Below are 17,274 nucleotides of genomic sequence, written 5' to 3'. Positions count from 1 at the left end.
TATGTAGCTTGAAAAAGCTATATTGCTTAATAAAGCTATTTGTACCAGTTTCTGTGAAATATTTTAGGCAGCTATAAAAATTATTACAAGAAAACATTTTTTACTGCTTAAACAGCCACTTAATTATGGCTCGAAATGAAATAAACAATTATCTAAATCTGGTGTACTCCACGAGTCCAGATTTTTTCCTCATCTTCGGGCATTATCGAATCAACTTGTCGCACTTTGGTACCTCAGCCCTTTAATAATCATTCCTTCATGCAAACATCTAAAACTTTGCGGAAAACGGCAATAAGGTCGTCATGTTCATCAAGAAAATTCAAATTTAATGTTTTCCTCTCGCAAATGACGCAGCAATCAGCACACAACGAATAGAGGACGCGGGGGTAATCACTGCCATTCTGTTTATGTACCTCTAACACAAAGCGCCATAACCAGTGATTCTGTTTAGGATCTTCGTCCCGGAGATGCATATCAACAGATGTTCAGGTTTCCTAATTTATTTCAGGAATTCGGTTTCAACTATATCCCAAGAATTGCGAGAGCATAAAATAACAACCGTCATCCACGGCATTTTTGCTTAAAAGGGCGAGGTATATATAGATGGAACTTTCATAAAATGTATTACGCTTTACTTCTAGAATCACGTGCTCTTTTTTCATTGGTCATATAAAATGGAGCATAATAAAATTTTGATAGATCATGGGCAACTCAGTGCATTGAAAACAATGATACAAAACATATAGAGTAACATTTTAACTTGTGCATCTTCAGATATCAGACTCGGGGGACAAGCCCCCTCGTCTGTTATCTGAAGATACACTCGTTAAAATGTACTCTATATATTACTTAGAATAGCTTGATTTAGCTATTTTGTCATACATTCCTCTTAAATGTATATTTTTTCAGCATGTTAACAAAATTACACTTTAGTTCAGTAATAGATTTCACCTTTGAACTGCTCTATTAACAATGCATGAACAGATTACTCATGAATTAGTGTCTCTTTCAGAGACTTTGCACTGCAAGTGTCACTACAGTATTAAATTTTACTATATATTCTACCATAATTGCAAAACTTTACATACAGTTTAAAAATTCAAAACGAACTTCTGGGAAAATCCTCTTGATATCTCTTTATACAACGCTTCATTTACAATTTTCTAGCAAAATACACACGTGCATCCAGCAAGGCGTGAGACTTTGTTTACCTCGAAGTTACACATGTGCTTGAAAATCAAGCCCGAGCCTTTTCACCTCCTCCGGAAACAACACGCATCAAAAATTCAAATGACCTCGCATCATTACAAAACTGGGATAGTTTGACCTCTTACACATTGATTTTTATCTCATAAAAAATCAGCTCCTGTCGCGTGCGGAAACGCCCCGAATTCAAAGGAAAATTCGGGAATTATTTTGCCTCAGCCATGTTTTGACGTGAACCTTCAGTGAAATACTGTTATGACACCTGCAAGGTGGAATAAGACACCTGAAAAAGTCATTCAAATTAACCGTAAATTATTTGATTATGAAAGATATAATGATAAATAAACTATACATTTGTCAAATAAGCGAAAATGTTGCAAACCGGGGATAAAAAATGAATAACAACAAAAGCCCCAATCGGTAAAATCGGAAAGCCCGACACTATATCCACCAGCTACGAAGTAAGTTATGAGTTGCCGTCGATAAAATCCTTTTAATAAAACAAAATATCGTTTCGATCGGAGGTCAGCCATTTTTATGACGATGTGTTATTTCACCTTAAAGTTTTAAAAGTTTTTGGGGCAACTGATTGATGACATTACAGTTACTTCTTGAATGAAATATAAAGAAAGGCCAGTTATGGTAAACAAAACAATTGATTGGTAATTATTCAGCACAATGTAAACAAATTATACTCATCCACACCTCAGTGCACACAAGGTGGTGGACAGTTACCCAGACAATAAAAATATATTTTTTTGCTTAAAAGTGTTCAAAAGTAACAGTGTTATATCTAAATTTAATTAGGGGTGTTTTTTTAAATTAATTTGTAATTAACTTGCAATTTTTTGTATACTTCTGATGATTAACATTTTTGTGAAAAACTGCATATACATGTACATAAAGCTATTCTGAACAGCTTTATCAAGTTATATAGCTGTTTGAAGCTATATAACTAAATCAGGAGATTGTGCGGGACCTGTTTATATGGTGTGTATGTATGATAGAAAATTACATAAGATAATAATCTGAATACTGCCAAATTTAAATATGATTAATTTTTTAGGTAAATTTAACAAAGCCCTTTACAGTCATATACATGTACTGCATTGGATGTTAATGATTTTCAAAATAGGTGCATTTAGAAACTGACCCCAGAATACTATATTGAAGACTTTCAAGGTATTTAACCATGATAACAGCTTGTGTTTTGACTGTCAGGAATATGAGCTACGTCAGTACAGTGCATCAAGCTGGATGTCCACCAACACAGCAGGAGTGGACTACAGTAAGGCCTCCAGTACCAACTTCATGAGACTGTTCAGATACATCAGTGGAACCAACACTGACAGTGAGTAGAATTAAACTAGGTTTTATGTGGACAAGATAGTTGGGCCAAATTTAAAACTTAATTGATCTCCTTAAAAAGAGAAGCTTTGTAAATAAATACGTACAGAAAAATATTAAGATTTAAAAGCTAAAATATATGAAATTTTAAATTACTAAATAATATTATAAAGATTAAAAACTTGCATTGAAAAACTTATGATAGATCTTTAATTTATTTACAACTCAGCTTTCTTTCGACATGTGCATCACATGATTCACTTACACCTAATTTTTCTGGTTTGCAATAACTCTGCATCGATATGAAAATTAATATGTATGGAAATTAAAAGTATGAAAATTAAAATAACAACATAGCTCCAAGACTGAATCTTGAATCAGGTGTTTTGTAGTTTTTACCCCTCTAGAAATAAGAATAAATAATGAATTATTGAAAGTGGATAGACCATTTTTATTAGTCAGGGGTCTGGACTTCATTGATCACCAAGTTTCGGGAAAAATTTTAATTTTCAAACTTTTATAATTGAGCATTTTCTCAATGAAATGTTCATCGCAGGGTGTCCTGAATGTTAATTTAAATGATTTCTCAAGCATTACGTCATTCAGAGTTTTAAGGAGCAGAAGTCTAAATCTTTGATTGCTAATATCTCAAAATGGACAAGTACATGTACTTCGTAAAGCACCATAGAGAATTTCATTGAAATAATTCAGAATCAATCGGACATTTTCAAAAAATTGTGGTATAATAATGCTTGGTCTGCAACAACTGTATAACACTTTTTTGATTCAACACCTAAGATTTTGTTTGTTTCAAATCTAAAAAAAAAATTGTACTTACTTATAAATAAAAACATTTTTCTCAAATCTAATTACGTGCAAAATATACTCAAAAAATTATAAGATGCTGTAAGCTATCACTGGCCCATCAGTGATAGCTCTCTCTCTCTCTCTCTCTCTCTCTCTCTCTCTCTCTCTCTCTCACACACACACACACACACTGTCACAATTTTGTATATATGTTCAATTAAAGTTTTATTAGTCTATTAATTTTTGTGAGTAACGGCGCTCCATAGAGTGCAACGGTCAGCTAGTCATTGTTTGTTAGACCGGTTTTCGTGCATGAGTTACTAGTAGTTCCGGCCAGGTCGTTGATGAGAGAAGGTGTGTCCTTCCGTATGAACCTTTGTGGAGTTTGACAATATGTCTTAGGACCTGTGTGGCCTATGTCTAATCCTGTGTGGAGTGTTTGAATAGAATTCCTGTGTGGTGAAAGTACGATAAACCGTGTTGAGAGAGAACAGCAGTAAGTGAGAAGTATTTTTCATTATCATTTCAATTTAGAATGCGCATACTTAATTATCTATATTGTCTATATATCTATATTGTCCTTTGCTAAGTGTTTTATGACATTTTTGTATGTTTGTATAAGAATTTAAAATATGGTAGCCCGACGGTTGAATATAATGACTGATTGCGCCCATGAGAAAAGGGTCCTTATGACAATTTTTTCACAATTTCAGATTTTTATGGATTTATATCTATATTTGTCAGAAGATTAAAGTTATGAAGTTTCATGAAGATCCAATAACTATAAATATCTTTATTTGGCTTTTAAAGTTACGGTATTTTTACCTATGACGTTGTTCACCTTGCGACGTTACGTTATGATTTCATCAACGTCATTTTTATGTTAGGTATATAGCTCCATAGTTTTATTTGTTAATAATATATTTGCTTTTCAAGATATCATTACTAAATTCTTTTTTGATTCCTTATTAATAACTTTAAGTAATAATAATGCATTTATATCAATGCATATTTTTTACACAACTCATGCACATTGAAAATGTAATTGTCACTAAACTGTGAAGTTTTTTTTAACGCACATTCATGTTTTCTGAATAAATCATATCTTAGTCGTGTAACGAACTACTTATATAAACTAATTGTACAATTCAAATAATTTTTATAAAGTTATTCATTATCAATAACTAAGTACAATGAACATGGCATTTTTCATTTGCATGGTGTTAATACAATGTATATGCACACTGGACTCTTAAGCACATGCTATATGAAAAAAAAAACTTTGCCAAAAGTAGATCTTTCCTTTCTTTATTTTGCTTTTTTATTTTTCTGTACATTTACACATGATTGACACTTAGCGTTTTCATATCAATGGTTATAATTTTTTAAATTTTGATTCGTTCGTTTTTATTTCTTCATGGCTTGATAAATTCTATGTTGCTTTAATATTTTTGTAATCCGTAATAATTTAAATTACTTTCTTTTATATTTACTATTTTCCTAACTACATTACTAACCTAAAAGTGTCTCTATTCACACGTGAATTCGATCAAGTCGTTTAAATGAAAAGTCACATTTTAAGCAAAGCGGTAGTGTATTTGCTGTAATTGGTTTATGAAAATACGCAGCAAGCTTAGTAAGATTGCGGGACGTTTCGGTCTTAGAGACAATTCGCGCGGGTCATTTTGCTCCTACGTGCATCAATAAAAGATACACCGAGTTCACCAAATTCAAATTTAGTTTATATCCATATAATGATAATAATCATCTTCGCAAGCTTGGCATGGATTTCGAGAGTTTGACAATTAGCAAAGGCATCGCATCTGCAAAACTAAATGGGGACTACATATTGAAAGTAAGCATGATAATGTGCGATACAGATATGTGTTTTGATTTAAAATTAAAATTAAAGTTAAAAAAAAAAATAATATTTATCTAGTCAAAGTATGAAATGAGATATGCTCTTGTTTGATTTCAATTAAATTTGTCCAGGATCGAACGTATGTTTATTTTATCTCACGTTTATTGCCACAATTAAAACTCTTCATCGTAGTTAATTTTGTTTCCTTTTTATGTGTAAATCAATATGTAACGTTGCTGATAATACATATTTTCATATTTTACGCGAGCACTTATTCCGCATTGTTTCTGTTTTGAGTGAAATTGCAAGAATATAAAATCATGGAAATCGTGAGCACCAATATTTTCATAAAGTTAACTGACAACAGTTTCAAGCATGTATGACAATTAAAAGCGTAGTGGACTTGAAAAAAAAAGTTGGTTCCATTTTAATAGGAGTGATATGGAAATGATATTGTACAAAGGTATCGAATCGTGAACCTTGATTTATTTACCCTCTCCACTCGACATTTCTTTTACTGAAATCTCAATACAAGCACTAAAGCTTGTGATTTTCTCTCGTAGCATTTTCTTAATGTTTTTGTAGCACCCATTATTTTTGTCAAGACAACATTGTTTATTATTTAGATTATCAAGTTTCTGAAGCAATAAATTATAATTATATTAAATTATAAAGAATAAAATCGGACACAAATTGAATACTCTTAGGTTTAATGAAAACTATAGTTTACGTCTAAATTGAATTAGAATGTAATGACTCAGAGTGTACACATGTTACTACAATGAGTTGGCTTATTTGTTATATGGGTTATTTGTCGACATGTAATTAATGTGATTAAACAGACGTTAATACAATGAGTTAGCTCATTTGTTAACATGGGGTATTTGTAGACACATTAATAATTTAGCGCTTATATATGTAGCTCAAATGTCCCGTAGTTTTTGAATGAATAGCACACTAACCTTTTTTAATTAAAAACTTTTTTCATGTTTTTAAGCGTCCTCTAGAATTACTAGTATCTTATCTGCCGAAATGCATCTACATATATTATAGATTATTATAAAACAAACTGAGCAGGTTATATTCTAATTTACAATAGATCTTATACGCACAATTTACATGCATATACCGTTTGTCATTTAGGAAATTTTTAAGAAGAAATCGGTCAATACCTCTCCCCCTCCAAAAAAATATATATATTGAAAGAAATGAGGCTCCCAAAACTTTTGGACAACTAATTTGAATTTGAAAAAAAAATCTAATCAATTATTAATTATTGTTTAATTGTAATCAATACAGTAGCTTTAAATAATCTAAACCAGTACATGTACATCGCTAGCCAACATAAGTATTTGGAATATTAGATCACTGAATCGCTGCACCAAAAGGTTCTACAAACGTAACTTTGCCTTAATTTTTTTCTAAATGTTTTATCATTATATACAATAAACATGTACGCTTTTTTAACACATTTTGATGACTCAGACAAAGAAGCTGATTAAATGTTCGTGGTCAATGTCTATCTGTTCTTTACAATTTTGTTGCATTCAAACAAATGAAGAGTTGAAAAAAAATATTTTAATTTTTATTCGGAATAATCCGCACTTTAAAAGCACCTATTAAATAATACCGCTATTGTGCCTGAATACATAACTGGCCGACTACAGGAGAAAAAGAGCGGGGTCAAAAAATAAGGTGTTGGTTATATTGTATAAATCTATATTCGCAACAAATAAATGACAATTGTAAAGCTCACTTGCGCCTTTGCGCCTAAAATTGTATGCATCACATTTTATAGTTACATATAACATTCAGTTCAAACAATTTTCGGAGTGTATATATAATCTATAAAATCTCTAGAAAGTCTGAATAATAGACGGAGTTAAAAAGAAAACCTATTATTATCTATTTATTTATCTATTTTAAAAAATCAACAAAATTGGCTTTCTAAAAAGCAACATCAAGTTATATCAATTGATAAACGACTGGATCTACAAGTAGTATCAACCTATAGACTAAACACCTATTTTTGATAATAACTCAATCACTACTGTAGTCTATTTAATTCAGATTTTAAGAACACTCATTATAATATTGAACATATGAAATAAATTGAACATCTTATTTAATATCAGTTTCCCCGTGCGGAGCCACATGGTATTTTCTACAGAAGTGGATTATCTTTCCTGTTTTCCGAAATGCCTTTATAAACAGTAATTAAAATATTTATCTTGTAATAAAAAGGCCATGGGTTTCACCCAGATTGTTAAACTTCTTTGTGGACCCGAATCTTCAGAGATTCAGAGCCTGTTTAGATGAAAATGGAAGACCTACATGAAGTTAAAGTCGGTCGCGCGAGTAAACAGATGCCGACGGGCGGATCAACAAGTTATAATCGGTGGAAAAAACGTGGTCGTGATTATAATGTTGTCTCATTAACCGGTAACTCTAAAATTATATTATATTCAAAACATTCAGACGCAAGTTAATCTACGGAATGTAAACTTTTTAATCGTGTTATTCTTTCCGACACTGCAGTATGCAGTACAAGTTTTTCTTATGCGGATGATCAAGAGTTGTTTTTTTGTTCGTATCAAACAAGCACGGAATCTACATTCGATCGTGACTTATATAAATGAGTAAAATATTAAAAAAGTATCAATATGTTCATTTTATTTATAACAAAAGATACTGCAGTATGGGGCACTGCTTTTAAACACGTTTCAGCATTGAGACACATGTTCATAAACGAAGTAACGGAATTACAGCGCTGCTGTTTTGTACTTTCAGACGAGATTTTTTTCTTTTACGTAACGTCATTTCTTTATGACGTTATTTCTCTGTTTTATACAAAACGTCATAAGGACCATTTTCTCATGGGCGCAATCATGTGTGTTTTGAACAGTGTAGTGTAATTTTCACTGAGGACCCGACAATGAATTGAATTTTAGGTGACTAGCTGAGTGGGTGTGGTTGGTTATATACATGACGGTATCATCCGTGGGTGCAGGACAACGACAAGCTAACCATAGTGGACCCATAGTCAACGTGGGACATGTGACACACGCGGACGCACGGGCACTATATGAGCTGGTGATATAGTCCAGTAACATCCGTGACGAAAGGTTTGGTTTACATGACAGTGTGTCTACGCACGTGTACCAGTTTATGCGATATAAATGAACGTGTGATGTATCCTTACCACCAATGATGAACATGAATTGTGGTCTCAACTATGCACGTACCTGCTGCGGGTGAAATTATTTATTAAAATACAACTTCTCAAAAGCATTGTCCGGACTTAGTATTCATAAGTGACATCAGCCAAAGTCGGGTTATTTATTCTGTTTATATATGTTGGGGGGTATTTAGGGGGTTTGTTTATTTTTTGTTAATATTATTTGTGTGAATGCGTTGTGTGATTTTTCAGCTATTTGCGTGTGTGAATTGAGTGTATGAGTGTATGTGTGTTTAGAGAGGATTGTATGCTTTAGCTTTATATTTTTTCTTCACCCTGTAAATAAAGTTATTTTCACGGTTCTGCCTCTTTATCTTTTCAAAGTTCAGTTTATAAACGAGGGAATTTCCAGGCCTTTTAACACAAATTGTGACACTGGGGGCTCGTCCCGGGATCTGGAATTTTTTTTTGTTAAATCCTTACGTTGACCAAACTGAGCTTTGAAATGGAGGAAGAATTAGAAAAGTTGGTAGAGATTGGAAAGAAACTTAATTTGAAAGGTGAACAGTTGCTTGAGTACGCTAGGGAAAAAGAGAAAGCTCAGAGAAAATCTGATGAAGACAGATTACAAAGAGAGGAGAGAGCGGCAGAGAGAGATGCTAAGAGAGTAGAAAAAGAACTAAGCTTGAGAATGATAGAAAGAGAACAGGAAGCAAAGAAAGTAGAGAAAGAGTTGAGTTTGGAAATTGCTATGAAAGAGTCAGAGAGTCAGTTGGCCTTGTTAGATAGACAGATTCAGTTAGAAAAAATAAAGGCCGATGCTTTCAAATTAGAGCTTCGTTCAAAGCAGGGGACTCCGGTAGAGTCAGGTGTTGTTCAAAATCAGGCAAAGTTACCAAAACTCCCTCCTTTTAGTGATCAAAAGGATTGTATTGATGCTTATCTGCAAAGGTTTGAGAGGTTCGCTGAAAATGCTAAATGGAGTAGGGATACTTGGTCAATAAATCTCAGTGCACTACTCACAGGTACTTCTCTCGAAGTGTACTCTCGATTGTCACCAGCTGATGCATTAGATTATGATAAGCTCAAGTTTTCTCTGTTGCAGAGGTTTAGATTGTCTGAAGAAGGTTTCCATGATAAATTCAGAAGTAGTAAACCAGATAAAGGTGAGAATCCCCCGCAATTCCTAGCGCGTTTGGAAAACTATTTGACTAGATGGATGGAATTAGCTAAATCTCCGCCTACTTATGAAGGTTTAAGAGATCTTTTGTTACGCGAACAATTCATCGCGAGTTGCAGTAAGTCTCTATCTACATTCATACGCGAACGTCATCCGGTAAATGTCAAAGAAATGACGCGGCTTGCCGAACAATTTATCGAGGCGCACGGTAGCTCTTCATTTACTTATGACCGCACAAATCAGCGTCCGTCTTACATACCAGAAGATGCAAAGCAACCTACTGGAAATCAACGAAATTTTGGCATGGGTCCGGGTAGGAATGATAGAAAATGTTATAAGTGTGGGCTTGTAGGTCATATAGCAAAGAACTGTTTTAATAGATTTAATCAGGGAAATCGTACTCACAAAGGTGCTATGTTAATGACTTCCTCTAATCCTAGTGACAATTCATACAGGTCGCAGAGAACAACGGCTGATACTACCAAAGACAATTTTCAGGGGAATCCAAGATACAACACAGGTAATCATGTTGGTTCTTTGTGCATTCTTTCAGAAAAGCTGAAAGAGTGTTGCATGCAAAACAATGAAGTGACGTTACGCTGTGGGCATATTTTACCTGTTATAGGAGGTGCATGTCGTATTTGTCACAAAATGCCTGTATTAGAGGGATATGTGAATTCAAGAACCGTTGAAGTATTGCGTGATAGTGGTTGCAGCGGTGTGGTAGTTAAAAGTGAGCTTGTTTCACAAGAACAGTTTACAGGCAGATCTATCGAATGTGTTCTGATAGACGGTACTGTCAGAAAAGTTCCCGAGGCGATAATCAGTATCCAGACGCCATTTTTGTCAGGTAAGGTCAAAGCTCTATGTATGACTAATCCAGTGTATGACCTCATTATAGGCAACATTGATGGCGCAAGAGACCCGTCAAATCCTGATACAGACTGGGGAAAACAATGGAAAACCAAGAGTGATGAGGTAAATGTCGAGGGTTTAGCTGTGCAAACTAGAGGCCAAGCAAAGCAAGAAAAGGAGAAATTCAAGACACTTAAGGTACCAAGTATTTCTGGAAATTTTGTTACAGTTGATGACATGAGAACTGCCCAAAGGAATGACATCACGTTGGAAAAATATCGTAAGTATGCAAATTCTGGTACTCGGAAATTTACAGGACAACAAAATGTGTCATGGTTTGTCGTGGAGGATGATTTGCTCTTCAGATACTTTCAGTCTCCAAAGGTGAGTAACAACAAAATCTTCAAACAGTTGTTAGTTCCTTTGCCGCACCGTACTACTGTTATGAAAATTGCACATGATTGTGTTCTAGCTGGTCACTTAGGCATTAAGAAAACGACTGATAGGGTATTGTCAAACTTTTACTGGCCAGGGGTACAAGGAGATGTAAGTAGATTCTGTAGGTCATGTGACGTTTGCCAACGAACTTTGCCAAAAGGTAAGGTAACTCCAATTCCATTAGAGTCAATGCCTCTCATTGATACTCCATTTGAGGGAGTTGCTGTTGACTTAGTTGGTCCTATATTCCCAGCAACAGATCGTGGTAATAGGTATATTCTTACCATGGTAGATTACAGTACACGATATCCAGAGGCAACTGCACTTAAAGGTATCGAGACAGAACGTGTTGCTGAAGCTCTGTTTGAATTTTTCACCAGATTAGGTATTCCTAAAGAAATACTATCAGATATGGGAACCCAGTTCACATCAAAACTTATGAAAGAGGTAGGTCGTTTGCTATCACTTGCTCAACTTACAACAACACCTTACCATCCAGCTTGCAATGGTCTGGTTGAGAAATTTAACGGAACACTCAAACAAATGTTAAGACGCATGGCTGCTGAGAGACCCAAAGACTGGGACAGGTACATTGCTCCTTTACTTTTTGCTTATAGGGAAGTTCCGCAGGAAAGTATGGGTTTTTCTCCCTTCGAGTTGTTATATGGTCGAACTGTACGTGGACCAATGTCAATTTTGCGTGAAATGTGGACTAGCGAACTGAAAGATCCGGAAGTCAAAAGTACTTACCAATATGTTATAGACTTGAAAGAGCGCATTGCAGAAACATGTGACTTAGCAAAAGAAAATTTACAGAAATCGAGTCAACGCTACAAGAAATACTATGACCGGAAAACAAAGCGTCGATCATTCAATTTGTTGGACAAAGTGTTGATCCTTCTCCCTACAGATAACAATAAACTACTCATGCAGTGGAAAGGTCCGTTTACTGTTGTTGGAAAGGTTGGTATATCCGATTACAGGGTAGATGTACAGGGCAAAACAAAGACTTTCCACGCCAACCTTTTGAAGAGATACCTGGAAAGAGATCCTCCTACAATCATCAGCTCGTGTGCTGTCATTGAGGAAGAAACTACGGAGAGTGAGAATTTTGAAAGTGATTTCCCGCTGGAATCTCCTCCATCAGTAGCCACAGAAACATATCAAGATGTGAACATTGACAACGATCTATCAGATCCGCAGAAAGACGAAGTTCGTAGACTCCTTCTAGACTTTCAGGATGTTCTATCTGATATTCCTAATCGTACAAATCTTGCTCACCATGAGATTCACTTGACAACAACAGATCCGATCCGAAACAAGCCGTATCAAATTCCGTTTGCTCTGCGCGACGCGGTTCGAGACGAAATAAAGAAAATGATTGAAATGGGTATTATAGAATCTTCAGAATCTCCATACGCGAGTTCTATTGTCGTGGCAAAAAAGTCAGATGGCTCGAAAAGAATATGCATTGATTTCAGAAAGCTTAATAAAGTGACGGTATTTGACGCCGAACCAATGCCCGACCCGGAAGAAATTTTTGCTAAGATCGGTAAAAGTAAATTTTTCACGAAAGTAGACCTTTGCAAAGGCTACTGGCAAATCCCCATGCGAGACGAAGACAAAGATCTCACTTCATTTGTTACACCTGACGGTTTGTTTAGATTCACAGTGATGCCGTTCGGTTTATCGAATGCAGCAGCTACTTTTAATCGTATGATGCGGGTTTTGTTGAAGGGTTTGAAAAACACAGATAGCTTTATTGATGATATCTTGGTTCACACTGAATCTTGGGATGATCATATCATTGCATTGAGGGGTTTGTTAGAAAGACTCAGATCAGGAAAGTTGAGTGCAAAACCATCAAAATGTTTTGTAGGTTTTAACTCCCTTGATTTTTTAGGTCATTCCATTGGAAATGGTGTTTTGTGTCCAAACAATGACAAACTTGAAGCAATTAAGAATGCTCCTCGTCCAGAGACCAAGAAACAGGTACGATCGTTTCTAGGACTCATCGGTTACTATCGTAAATTTGTGCCAAATTTTGCATCTGTTGCCTGTCCTTTGACAGATTTAACGAAAAAAGGTGTCCCAAACAAAATAAATTGGCAAGATCATCATGAAAAAGCTTTCAGTTCGTTGAAATCTTTGCTTTTGTATGCTCCTATTCTGAGATTGCCCGATTTCCAGAGAGATTTCTATTTGAGAACTGATGCGTCAGAGTATGGTATAGGTGCAGTTTTGTTGCAAGAGCATGAGCGAAAGTTCCCAATTGCGTATGCAAGTCGCAAGTTGAATGAAAGAGAAAGAGGTTATTCAGTCATTGAGAAAGAATGTTTGGCTATAGTATGGGCAGTGAAAAAATTCCAAGCATATCTGTACGGTAGAACTTTTGTTCTCGAGACTGATCATCAACCTTTGGTGTATCTCAATAGATCAAAGATTTCAAATGGAAGGTTGATGCGTTGGGCAATATTTTTGCAGTCATACAATTTCACGATACATGCTATCAAAGGTATTGACAATGTAGGTGCTGATTTTTTGAGTCGTCACGTGAGGTAGCCTGTTTGTGTATTTTTGGTCAAAATATGGTTTCCCAATTTTGAAACTTGAAATGGGAGGTATGTCACAATTTTGTATATATGTTCAATTAAAGTTTTATTAGTCTATTAATTTTTGTGAGTAACGGCGCTCCATAGAGTGCAACGGTCAGCTAGTCATTGTTTGTTAGACCGGTTTTCGTGCATGAGTTACTAGTAGTTCCGGCCAGGTCGTTGATGAGAGAAGGTGTGTCCTTCCGTATGAACCTTTGTGGAGTTTGACAATATGTCTTAGGACCTGTGTGGCCTATGTCTAATCCTGTGTGGAGTGTTTGAATAGAATTCCTGTGTGGTGAAAGTACGATAAACCGTGTTGAGAGAGAACAGCAGTAAGTGAGAAGTATTTTTCATTATCATTTCAATTTAGAATGCGCATACTTAAGTATCTATATTGTCTATATATCTATATTGTCCTTTGCTAAGTGTTTTATGACATTTTTGTATGTTTGTATAAGAATTTAAAATATGGTAGCCCGACGGTTGAATATAATGTGTGTTTTGAACAGTGTAGTGTAATTTTCACTGAGGACCCGACAATGAATTGAATTTTAGGTGACTAGCTGAGTGGGTGTGGTTGGTTATATACATGACGGTATCATCCGTGGGTGCAGGACAACGACAAGCTAACCATAGTGGACCCATAGTCAACGTGGGACATGTGACACACGCGGACGCACGGGCACTATATGAGCTGGTGATATAGTCCAGTAACATCCGTGACGAAAGGTTTGGTTTACATGACAGTGTGTCTACGCACGTGTACCAGTTTATGCGATATAAATGAACGTGTGATGTATCCTTACCACCAATGATGAACATGAATTGTGGTCTCAACTATGCACGTACCTGCTGCGGGTGAAATTATTTATTAAAATACAACTTCTCAAAAGCATTGTCCGGACTTAGTATTCATAAGTGACATCAGCCAAAGTCGGGTTATTTATTCTGTTTATATATGTTGGGGGGTATTTAGGGGGTTTGTTTATTTTTTGTTAATATTATTTGTGTGAATGCGTTGTGTGATTTTTCAGCTATTTGCGTGTGTGAATTGAGTGTATGAGTGTATGTGTGTTTAGAGAGGATTGTATGCTTTAGCTTTATATTTTTTCTTCACCCTGTAAATAAAGTTATTTTCACGGTTCTGCCTCTTTATCTTTTCAAAGTTCAGTTTATAAACGAGGGAATTTCCAGGCCTTTTAACACAAATTGTGACACACACACACACACACACACACACACACACAAACATGCACACGCTCATAAATATTGTTGGTAAAAAATTTACTTACTTATAAAAAAAAACATTTTCCCCAAATCTAACTCAAGCAAAATATACTCAAAAGTTTACTAGATGCTGTGAGCTATCACTGGCCCATCAGTGATAGGACTCTCTCTTTCTCTCTCTCTCTCACACACACAAACATGCACACGCTCTTAAATATTGTTGGTATGATTTTTTTATTGAAAGATAAAACTGCAAACTTATCTACCTTAAGAATTTACATCTTGAAATTCTTCATATGCCTGCAAAATATTTTAGGTCGTTTGGTGGATATGTTAGAGACATTAAGGAGTGGATTAAAGAGGCCATTAAGCTCGGTCAGGCGATCGGGGACACCAGTAAATACCACACTGAGTTCTCCTACACTGCCGGTTATGACAGTCCATTCCGATTCCTCAACAGACACAATGAAATCTGGTTCATCGCCAAACAGCAATAGACATTTGCAACAATATTTAGGTCTGGAGACAGAATAAATTATGCTCATTTCCAAGAAGTTAACGACAATCATTTAAAACAAGAATGTATCAAAGACTAAAAAACAATTATTAAGATTTTAACCTGACTCTTTTCCTTTAAAACGTAACATTTTCTGCATATGTTAAAGTGGCCTCTAATGTTTATTAGATTCTTCAATCTTATCAAGAAATTAATATTTAGATAAAGATATGCATATCAGTTGAACAAGATACCAGGTGCATACTTTTGATGAATTGATTTGAAGTAGGATTTGATAGATGGAGGACAATTTCTCAATTTAGCATGACGATCTAAGTAACTTGACTCAAATATATACATATTGTAGGTTTATATTCAAATGCACTATGCAAAATGCCCCAGTGGGGTATTTCTAAATGCAACTTTTGTATATATACTTTCCACGCATATCCATGTATTTTGTGTAGTGTATCTGTTAAAACATAGATCTGTTCAAAACATTTGCATAATCATCATAGAGATTTTTGTAAACTTTTTATATGCATTGTTCTATTTTCACGTTTTTGGATATTTATTTCTAAATGCTGCAATTTTTTCTGAAGTGTTGTGATATATTTTTTCTTCAAATAAAACAATTTTGTACATATGATTTTTTTCATTTTCCATTTCATGAAAAGGGAAATAACTCTGTACTGCCAAATTGATTCTAAGGTGTAAACTTGGTATTGCAACAGGCATATAATTTGAAATAAAGTGTGTGTCTTAAAAATCATTTTCTCGGGAACCCTTCTACAAGAAACACCAATACATGTATTAATACACCAACACTAAAACAGGTCAATACTGGGGCTCCAAGAGGGTCTCAACATTTTGAACTTCAATATAAAAATATATATAAAAATGATTTAAAACTTCTGAAGAACAAACATGCTAATTGTAGAATTACTACACATTGTCAAGTATCCTCAGATAATGGAGATTCTAAAGAGGGGTTCAAAGTTCAACTTTGAAATGGATAATGTTTATAAATCTTCTCTAGAAATACAATGTTACAATTTAAGAGATGACTCAATATTACGCAAGCATCTTCAGATAGTATTGGTTGTACATACTCTAAACAATGACTCTCAGGCCAAAACTGGGATCCCATGAGGGGTCAAAGTTGAATCTAGAAACACATAAGAACTGCGGTTATTACAATTTGTGTGATTAAAACCACAGACTCCAGGTTAATATTGGGGCCCCAAGAAAGGATTGAAAGTACAACATTCAAATATATTGGGGAAAATGTTTAAATTCCTCCTTCAATGGACTACAATGCTGGTAAAATTTGTAAGATTTCTATGCAATTTATGACCTTGAACTTAACCTTGGGTCAAAATCATGAAACACCTTCAGGTCATAAGCAATCTTTGGGTAAAATGAGAACTTTCAATGATTCTGCATAAGACAGATTTATAATACACTGGACACAGATTTTGCATTTTTTCTTCAAGTGACCTTGAACTTACCCTAATAACATTGAGTCGAAATCATGACACACAGAGGTCATAACCAATCTTTGCAATCGTGTGAAGTGAGAACTTCGAATGTTCTTCTAAAGAAAGATATGGACTGGACTTGATTGCACAGACAGACAAACGGACAATGTGATTCATATTAACGATTAACACCCACTCCTCCAAACTTTGTTTTTCGGAGGGGGGGGGGGGGGGGGTAAAAATCTTTGAAAATCTCTTTCTTTTTTGTTTACTGCAACTTTTAAATTTGAAAATTAACACCCCATAGAAGCCTACTTCATTTGAATCTTTAATACAATCAATGTATTCATGGTTTTTTTTACATATAGTGATTATTTTTTAAAAGTTTGAAAACCCAAACTGTACAATTCTATTGCAATGTAATACTATTTTTTTGGTGGTTTTTTCAAATGAAACATGTTAATTTACATGTAAATAATTGCTTGAAAATTTTTATAATCCACCCTTTCTCAATTGCAGTCTGGGATTAAGGTACCTCATTACATCAAGACTTATACTTTATGCTATCTATCTTATAATAAAGTAAATTTGAGAAAACATT

The 17,274-nt window shown here is 34.8% G+C and overlaps 1 protein-coding gene across 1 annotated transcript; it reads left to right on the top strand.

Moving 5' to 3' along the window:
• The first annotated feature begins 2,178 nt into the window (after nucleotides 1-2,178).
• LOC128180394 (uncharacterized) lies at nucleotides 2,179-15,839 on the top strand. Its single transcript, XM_052848482.1, has 3 exons — nucleotides 2,179-2,196; nucleotides 2,428-2,557; nucleotides 15,013-15,839. The coding sequence occupies exons 1-3, from the start codon at nucleotides 2,194-2,196 to the stop codon at nucleotides 15,228-15,230; spliced, it is 351 nt and encodes a 116-aa protein (XP_052704442.1). The 5' UTR covers nucleotides 2,179-2,193; the 3' UTR covers nucleotides 15,231-15,839.
• Nucleotides 15,840-17,274: the final 1,435 nt, after the last annotated feature.

Source organism: Crassostrea angulata, chromosome 4, assembly GCF_025612915.1.
Source record: "Crassostrea angulata isolate pt1a10 chromosome 4, ASM2561291v2, whole genome shotgun sequence".
NCBI classification, from domain to species: domain Eukaryota; kingdom Metazoa; phylum Mollusca; class Bivalvia; order Ostreida; family Ostreidae; genus Magallana; species Magallana angulata.
This window is presented reverse-complemented; position numbering and strand designations above follow the sequence as displayed.

Coding starts and splice junctions, on each gene's coding strand:
- LOC128180394 (XM_052848482.1), top strand. Junction 2,558..15,012: donor CAGTGGAACCAACACTGACA/GTGAGTAGAATT, acceptor AAAATATTTTAG/GTCGTTTGGTGGATATGTTA.